Source organism: Babylonia areolata, chromosome 16 (genome assembly GCF_041734735.1).
Source record: "Babylonia areolata isolate BAREFJ2019XMU chromosome 16, ASM4173473v1, whole genome shotgun sequence".
NCBI classification, from domain to species: Eukaryota; Metazoa; Mollusca; class Gastropoda; order Neogastropoda; family Buccinidae; genus Babylonia; species Babylonia areolata.
In genome coordinates, this window is record NC_134891.1 from 7,796,289 (window position 1) to 7,805,989 (window position 9,701).

General features: G+C 44.6%; 1 protein-coding gene across 1 annotated transcript in view; it reads left to right on the forward strand.

Moving 5' to 3' along the window:
• LOC143291104 (uncharacterized) overlaps window positions 1–9,314 on the forward strand; it is a 28,400-nt gene extending 19,086 nt beyond the window's left edge. The window contains exons 2-3 of the mRNA XM_076600729.1: window positions 3,592–3,794; window positions 7,070–9,314. Of these exons, the coding sequence (XP_076456844.1) occupies window positions 3,610–3,794; window positions 7,070–8,273 (1,389 nt within the window). The 5' untranslated portion in view covers window positions 3,592–3,609 and the 3' untranslated portion in view covers window positions 8,274–9,314. The remainder of the gene's footprint in view (window positions 1–3,591; window positions 3,795–7,069) is intronic.
• The last annotated feature ends 387 nt before the right edge of the window (window positions 9,315–9,701 follow it).

The window sequence follows — 9,701 nt, forward strand, 5'->3', positions numbered from 1 at the left end:
CAAACCCCAGAAGAAGCAAGTCCAGGAAAACCATCTTCGGTTCCGTTGTCTGGTCTAGTGCGTCCTTCAGCACGCAGCGGATCTTGCCCCCTGGTGTTGAAGAGACACTGTCCATGTTCGGATTCTGTTTTGCGATGTGGAGTGATGGCCTAGAGGTAACGCGTCCGCCTAGGAAGCGAGAGAATCTGAGCGCGCTGGTTCGAATCACGGCTCAGCCGCCGACATTTTCCCCCCTCCACTAGACCTTGAGTGGTGGTCTGGACGTTAGTCATTCGGATGAGACGATAAACCGAGGTCCCATGTGCAGCAAGCATTTAGTGCATGTAAAAGAACCCACGGCCACAAAAGGGTTGTACCTGCCAAAATTCTGTAGAAAAATCCACTTTGGTAGGAAAAACAAATAAAACTGCATGCAGGAAAAAATACCAAAGAAATGGGTGGCGCTGTAGTATAGCGATACGCTCTCCCTGGGGAGAGCAGCCCGAATTTCACACAGAGAAATCTGTTGTGATAAAAAGAAATACAAATACAAATACAAAAAGAGGGGTCAGGTCATCGTTAACATACACTGTCTTGTAGTCTGACATCTTCTTTAGTTGTTTTCGTTTTGGACATGACGAGTGTTTTCGTTTTTCTTGACTTTGAGTTTCACAATAACAGGACGACTGGTGTTGCTGTTTTTCTGACTTTGGTTTCCGGGTCCCACTCTGTACACAGCCTCAATGCCCTCAGGTCTGATGTCACACCCTGTTGCTTGAAAAACATTGATCGCTTTCTCTTCAATCTTTGTCTGATGTTTCATTGTGGCCTACGATCTCGACAGTTTCTCGTCTGCTGCATTGGTCTTGCTGGTCAAGTTTATTTTGCAGAAACAGAGTTTGCTGTTGCAGACGTTTAACAGACTGATGCTGTTCGTCTATCAAAGGAGCAACAACCGAAGACAAACTGCCCTTCAAGGCTGTCAGCAAAATCTTCTGCCTTGAAGAGGACAGTGCAGGAATGAAAAGTTCTGTGACTCGTGAAGCGATTTCGTCATAGTCACTGACGTCATTATTTTTCTCTATTCTTCTTGCCTTTCCCTTTACTTCCTTTCCCACTGTTCAGCATACTCTGAACATTGTTCTCCGATTCCCCCCACACATCAAGACCACCAGAAAGTCTGCCAGTAGAAGGTCCTAAGAAGACGTGGTGATGACTGTGAACTGGACTTGATGATTTAAATGGTCAGTGTAATTGCGGATACTAGAATTATTGGAAATGAATCATACCATATCATATCATATCAAGTGTCACAGCTTTTACGCTTTATCAGCATTTTGCCTGATCAATTAGGACGTTTTTGTTTTTTTTTTTATTCTTCTTTAAAAAAAAAACACAAAAAAACAACAACAAAAAACTTTATATAAGAGTGTGCAATTACTAATGTTATGGCTAGCTTCTTATGGAGAAATTAACTTGGAATCGATAATCCTTCTTCTTTAAACATCCACCATCATCAGTTTGATGGTTCTGATGTGTATAGAACCTGGTGGTTTTCCACTAGCTAGGTTCGTGTTTTGTAGAACTGGCAGTTGGGGACTTGGGGGATGGTGGTGGTAGAAAAGGGTGTGTGTGGGAGGGGGGGGGCGGTGCTGGTTGGTCAGATTCGGGACTTGAAGCACTCCACCGAGGTTGAAGAGATAATCTTTGGAGGCAGGCTTCCAGTGTTTATCTAATGATTTCTTAAAACTGTTAAGTGTTCCTACATTGACAGTGTTACTGTGCATATTATTCCAGAAGTTAACAACCCTGTTAGTAAAAAAAAAAAAAAAAAAAAAAGAGTGTGAAAAAAGGTTTGATTTGGTGAATGTCTTCATTAGTTTTAGTGGAGAAAAAAAATCAAGTCACAAACACAAACACAGACTATGACCCAAAATGTTCACATGTATTCATTCATCCACACAGAGAACAATACTAATGAAACAATAACTGAGAAGTTCTGGCTGCAATGATCAATACACTGAAATAATGAGTGAACTGATAAATAACTCAACACAAAAAAACCAAAGAACTTGAAACATAATCGCCCAACAAAAAGCCGTTCGGAGAATGTTAATATGTGCATACTTACGACATTTGATCAAGAAAAAAAAAAACCTGAAGCACTATGTTGCACAACACAAGAAGAGAAAAACGATGACTTGGACGGCGAAGACGATGAAGCTAGGTGCACGAAAGCCAACGACGTCAGTGATGAGAAGAGGGCAGCAGAAAGACAGAAGCCAGCAAACAACCGGAGCATCATCGCTACCTGGCTAACACAGGCTGAAGGGCAATGACATAAGAAGTGGCGTACTGCAAAACTGCCATCCAGGTACTACTACCGTGATGCTGGAAGAAAGAATAATAATGATAATAATAATGATAATAATAATAATAATAACAGATGAGGCATATCTAGGGACCGTATTCAAGAGGCCACCATACCTGCAGGTAAAGATGTGCCTGCAGGCAAATCTTACCTAAGGCAAGGCAAACTGCCCGAGGGTAAGCAGTATCCGGTAATCAGGAACACTCGAGTCTACCCGCAGGTGTCCATACCCGAAGGCAAATTTGCCCTTACTGCCTGCCATGGGTGACTGCCAGCGAAGCAGAGTTGAATATGGTGGACCATTCTGTAGCGTTGTTTTTGTTGAGGGAAAACAGGAGTGCTTTGTGGATAGCCCGTGTTTTGCTAAAATCTCTCGGCAATGCTCTGAACTGTGGTGCGGTGACAAGTAAAAGAGCACGAGCAGAAGAGAATCACCGGGATTTTTAATTACAGACGATGGGTTAGCTGCTTGAGTGCATCCGCGCTTGTCTTGAATACGAAGTTAACGTAACTTCAAGGTAAACAATACCCGCAAGTCCCTACCATGTCAAGGGTAACTTACCTTGAGGCAAAATGAAGTTTATCTTAAATACGGCCCGCTCGCTTGGACGGCGAAGACGATGAAGCTAGGTGCACGAAAGCCAACGACGTCAGTGATGAGAAGAGGGCAGCAGAAAGGCAGAAACCAGCAGACAACCGGAGCATCATCGCTACCTGGCTAACACAGGCTGAAAGGCAATGAGGGGAAAAACACAATCCCCACAAGAGGGTGCCAGCTAAAAAGCCCCCAAATTCCAAACGGGGCACGAACATCCTCCAAGAAGACCGCGTGCACAAAGCCTCGAAAATTGTCACTGACAGAACAGAGAGACTTGGGACTTCTGCTCACCAGTGACAGGAACGCAGAAACGAGACTCTACGATTGCACAATAAAAATTAAAAAAACAACAACAACAACAACAAAAAAACCCGTAAAACCAGGAGCTACACACACAAAAAAATGTATAGCCCATTGGGGAAAGTAAATGGGGAAAGGCATGCGCAAAACAGAACTCTACCTGTAATTGTAAGGGGTTGTGACAGCGAGAGATCCTCTCTCTCTCTCTCTCTGTCTCTCTCTCTCTTGTAGATTTGATTCGTAAATAAAACCAAAAACACTTCATTCAACTGAGTTTTGTCTGTTGTAGTCTCGTCACACTTACTTACCTGCTTACTGACACATCTATTCATATGTGTTTCAGAGAACCCTAGATTTCAACATGAGCGGTGTCATGGCTGGGCTGTGTCTGATTGTCTGCGTCATTTCCTGCGCATGCGCCAACGACTGTCCGCCGGAGTGCCAGAAGAAAGGGGCGTTCTGCCATAAGACGGGGAGTGAATCGGTCTGCAAGGACTACTTCCTTACGTGTATTCTTACGCAGTGCGTGTTCAGGAGAGATATTGGGTGAGTGGATGAACATTTCATGGACTTTATAAAAGAAAAAGAAAAGAACAGATATGTGCGAACTGGGGAGGTATGTGTGTGTGTGTGTGTGTGTGTGTGTGTGTGTGTACCTTCTGGAAATTATGTGCAAGAAATTTCCTCTTTTTTTATTGCTCTTTTCGTTTCTGTTCTTTTCCTTTCTCTCACCTCTTCGTTTTATTTCTATATCTATCTATCTGTCTGTCTATCTGTCTATCTATCTATCTATCTATCTCTCTATCTGTCTGTCTGTCTATCTATCCCCCCCCCCCCACACCCCTACCCCGTTGGGATATCACGGTTTCTTTCGGTATATACAGTGTCCCCACCTTCTGGAAAATCCGTGCTAGAAATTTCCTCTTTTCTATCGCTATAAGCTGGACCATTCAAGCATATTTGTCATTTCTAGAAAGCATTGAATTTGGGGGTGGGTTTTTTTGTTTTTGGTGTGTTTTTTTCTAATCCTTTTTGGACTTTGTGGAGCTCTCTTACGTTTTCTTTTTTTTTTCCCCTGCGCCTACAACATACGAAATGCCTGTGCTTGGTCTTGTGTGCCTGTTATCATGTAACCTATAATTTTGTTCATCATGTACAGTTATGTTTATGTTAACGTTAGATTTTTTGGGGGGGTGGGAGGCTGGGGGGGGGGGTTGATTCTCTGATGAAAAAATTTTTTTTTTTTAAATGACGGAATGGTTGTACACATTAGGGACATGTTCTAAGTTTTTGGGCTGTGCCAGTGTCTAATTCTCTTATACATTTGTTACTTTGTTTCTTTGTTTTTGTTTGATTTTTCAGGTTCTACGCGACCGATATTCACTCTGTTTTTCTTGTTTTGTTGTTGTTTTTTGTGGTCTTCTCAGCCCTGATATTGATGTTTGGTATCTTGTGTTCAATTTTTCCTTTTTTATATTTGCATATACGTGTTCTATTTGTAAACGCCTAGGGCTTCAAGATTAGGCGTAAATGCTCATAATAATAATGATGATAATAATAATAATGCCCTTTATAGTCGACCGGGCTATAGGGAAGAAAGATGAATAGATCAATAGATATCTTTTAGTCTGTTTTTTCTTCTGTCTGTCTGTCTGTCTGCTGTGGTATCTGTCTGTGTGTCTATCTACTTTTTTTTTTCTTTGAACCTCTACCTATATGCATGTATATCTGCCACAGACAATTACATCATTCATAAAACAGTTGACGTCAATGTTACTGACTGAGCAGGTTCAAATTTTACATCATCAACTGATCCGGTTGCCAGTCTGATCCTTTAAGATCGAACACGGAGTCCCACAAGGATCTGTCTTAGGCCCAATTCTCTTCGCATTGCATACCGAAATCTCAGCTGTAGAAATTATCAACCATGTCAATGTCAGTCATCATTCTTTCGCTGGTTGTTCCTGGCAAAATTCTGTAGAAAAATCCACTTCGATAGGAAAAACAAATAAAACTGCACGCAGGATAAAATACAAAAAAAAAAAAAAAAAAAAAAAAAAAAAAGGTGGCACTGTAGTGTAGCGACGCGCTCTCCCTGGGGAGAGCAGCCCGAATTTCACACACAGAAATATGTTGTGATAAAAAAACAAATAACAAATACAAATACAAATTACGAAAGAATTAGTTTCTGTTCGGAAATACCTGTCCACCGACGCAACATCATCATCATTTGTCGCTTCTGACATTCTCTGGCGTCGCGACAACTGTAACTCTGTCTTGTCTGGTTTGCATGTATCACCTTCCCAGTCACTCTCTCCAGCGCTTACAAAAACTCCAGAAAGAAAAGATCCGTGCATACCAGTCCTCCTCGTTTGAAACCTCACCATTGGCTTCCTGCCTCACATGGAATAAAGTACAAAGGTGTGCACCCTCTTCCTCTGTTATCAATGCATAAAGAAATCTGCCCCTTCCTACCTATGTTATCAATGCATAAAGAAATCTGCCCCTTCCTACCTATGTGACTGCGCCTCTGTTATCAATGCATAAAGAAATCTGCCCCTTCCTATCTATGTGACTGCCCCTCTGTTATCAATGCATAAACTGCCCCTCTGTTATCAATGCATAAAGAAATCTGCCCCTTCCTATCAATGTGACTGTCCTCTGTTATCAATGCATAAACTGCCCCTTCCTATCAATGTGACTGTCCTCTGTTATCAATGCATAAAGAAATCTGCCCCTTCCTACCTATGTGACTGCCTCTCTGTTATCAATGCATAAAGAAATCTGCCCCTTCCTATCTATGTGACTGCGCCTCTGTTATCAATGCATAAAGAAATCTGCCCCTTCCTACCTATGTGACTGTGCCTCTGTTATCAATGCATAAAGAAATCTGCCCCTTCCTATCAATGTGACTGCCTCTCTGTTATCAATGCATAAAGAAATCTGCCCCTTCCTACCTATGTGACTGCCCCTCTGTTATCAATGCATAAAGAAATCTGCCCCTTCCTATCAATGTGACTGCCCGGCCCCTCTGTTATCAATGCGTAAAGAAATCTGCCCCTTCCTATCAATGTGACTGTCCTCTGTTATCAATGCATAAAGAAATCTGCCCCTTCCTATCAATGTGACTGCCCCTCTGTTATCAGTGCATAAAGAAATCTGCCCCTTCCTGCCTATGTGACTGCCTTCACCCTTTCTCGTTGATCAGCTTCAATTGAACCTCTGTTTCCGCGTTCCCAGATTTAAACATTCCACAATGGAACGCTGCTCTTTCTCCGTCACAGGACTCGGTGCATGGAACGAACATCCTCTTCCGGTCTGTCGAAGCCCTGCACTGAGCTCCTTCAAGACTTGACTTAAATAAATCTGCCTCTTTCCGAAGCAGTTTTCCGCCTTTCCGGTCTACAGTTGTTTTTTCTTTTTTTTTCTTTTTTTGTTGTTTATTTATTTATATATATTTTTTTTTTCTGAAGCATTTCATACGCATGTACTTGAGGATTTGATTTTCTTTTGTTTACTGTTCACCCTTATAAATCATTGTTATGCGTGCGTGTGAATAACTGATGTAAAAGCGCATTGATTTGTCGTTTATTATCATTAGCATCATGTTCCTTTCCACTTTATTCTTCTTCTTCTGCATATTATTATTGTTGTTGTTAAATGTCTGCCTATTTGTCCATATGTATACGTCTGTCTGTCTGTCTGTCTATCTATCCATCCATCCGTTCATCCATCCCATCCATCCATCTGTCTAACCATCTGCCCATCAAAACCAATCCTTCAGTCTGTTCCTTATTTTGGGTGTTTTGTTTTGTTTCCAGGGCAGACCCCCCTCTTCCCCTAGAACCAAACCAGACTGCCACCCACAAGCGCGGGAGCTGGAGCAAGCGACAAGGGAGGGGGGAGGACCCACACAGACATGCTCCACAAGCACCGCCTTCCCAACCCCTGCTGACCCACCTCCAAAAACGCGCAGTAGCGAACCTCGACATCGACTTTGACGAAACAGGGCGCCCAGTCACTCGCCTCCTCGCCGCCCTTGCTAAAAAGCTCCGCCGCCTCAACTCACCAAACGGAGTGGAGGAGCAAGGCAGGTGGCGTGAGGGGCATCCAATGAGCATTGAGAAAAGAGGGAGCTGGAGTAAGCGGCAGCCAATGAGCATTGAGAAAAGAGGGAGCTGGAGTAAGCGGCAGCCAATGAGCGTTGAGAAAAGAGGGAGCTGGAGCAAGCAAGAGCCAATCAGCGTCGAGGACAGAGGGAGCTGGAGCAAGAGAGATACAATTGGCATCGAGGACAGAGGGAGCTGGAGCAAGCGAGAACCAATTGGCGTCGAGGAGAGAGGGAGCTGGAGCAAGAGAGAGCCAATCAGCATCGAGGAGAGAGGGAGCTGGAGCAAGCGAGAACCAATCAGCGTCGAGGAGACAGGGAGCCGGAGCAAGCGAGACCCAATCATCATCCAGGAGAGAGGGAGCTGGAGCAAGAGAGAGCCAATCAGCGTCGAGGAGAGAGGGAGCTGGAGCAAGCGAGAGCCAATCGGCGTCGAGGAGAGAGGGAGCTGGAGCAAGCGAGAACCAATCAGCGTCGAGGAGACAGGGAGCCGGAGCAAGCGAGAGCCAATCATCATCCAGGAGAGAGGGAGCTGGAGCAAGAGAGAGCCAATCAGCGTCGAGGAGAGAGGGAGCCGGAGCAAGCGAGAACCAATCAGCGTCGAGGAGACAGGGAGCCGGAGCAAGCGAGAGCCAATCAGCATCGAGGAGAGAGGGAGCTGGAGCAAGAGAGAGCCAATCAGCGTCGAGGAGAGAGGGAGCTGGAGCAAGAGAGAGCCAATCAGCGTCGAGGAGAGAGGGAGCTGGAGCAAGCGAGAGCCAACGGGCTTGGATGAACAACGAGGGCAGCTGCTGATCGTCGACAAAAGAGGAAGTTGGAGTAAACGAGGAAGTTGGAGTAAACGAGGAAGTTGGAGCAAACGAGCAAACGGGAGCAGGAGAAACGGTGGTAGTAAAAGGGGAAGTTGGAGCAAGTGAACAAAACATGCTGGTTTTGCACCCGCCCCCCCCAGAAAAAAAGAAAAAGCAATAGTTGAGAAAATGAACAAGTAAATGAACAGACAAAATTTATTCAAACATATTTCATCCTAGGTGTTGGGCTCCACTGCTACTGAGCGAAGGTGTGCCATTGTTAGAGTATAGTTTAGGAGGTGGGGGGGCGGGGGTGGGGTGACGGGGGGGGGGCGGGGGGGTTCTGCTTGGCTGTTCAATATCGATGTTATCTGACGAAATGGCCACCGAAAAGAAAAGAATGATGTGCACACAGCAGCGAAATCTAATCACATCTAAATTGCACACAGAGAAAAGGACATTAAATATGCCTACGAAACATTAACACACACACACACACACACACACACACACACACACACACACACACACACACACACACACACACACCACAAGAGTTTTATGTAGAAGATTGAAGGTGACATCTGTCAATCAGTTATCACTATTTTTAGTAAACCTTACCCCAAGCATATCAAAACTTGCTACGACTTGCTGAAAGACATTGTAGCAGTAATAATAATAATAATAATAATTATACTGAGCTGGTGAACTTCTTCTTCTTCTTCTTCTGCGTTCACTCGTATGCACACGAGTGGGCTTTTACGTGCATGACCGTTTTTACCCCGCCATGTAGGCAGCCATACTCCGTTTTCGGGGGTGTGCATGCTGGGTATATTCTTGTTTCCATAACCCACCGAACGCTGACATGGATTACAGGATCTTTAACGTGCGCATTTGATCTTCTGCTTGCATATACACACGAAGGGGGTTCAGGCACTAGCAGGTCTGCACATATGTTGACCTGGGAGATCGTAAAAATTTTCCACCCTTTACCCCCCCAGGCGCCGTCACCGTGATTCGAACCCGGGACCCTCAGATTGACAGTCCAACGCTTTAACCACTCGGCTATTGCGCCCGTCAGCTGGTGAACAAACCGCGAACATTGGTGAACAATGCTTTGAAGAGGGATTCAGTAACTTAACGCATCAACCGAACAACAAAATTGGTTGGAGCTTTTCTGTATGACGGAGGAAGGTGGCAGAATGGTTAAGACGCTCAGCTGCCAATACAGAGAGTCCGTGAGGGTGTGGGTTCGAATCCCGCTCTCGCCCTTTCTCCTAAGTTTGACTGGAAAATCAAACTGAGCGTCTATTCTTTCGGATGAGATGATAAACCGAGGTCCCGTGTGCAGCACGCACTTGGCGCACTGAAAAAGAACCCATGGCAACGAGAGTGTTGTCCTCTGGCGAAATTACGTAAAATGAAATCCACTTTCATAGGTACACAAATATGTAAGCATGCACTCAAGGCCTGACTAAGCGCGTTGGGTTATGCTGCTGGTCAGGCATCTGCTCAACAGATGTGGTGTAGCGTGTATGGATTTGTCCGAACGCA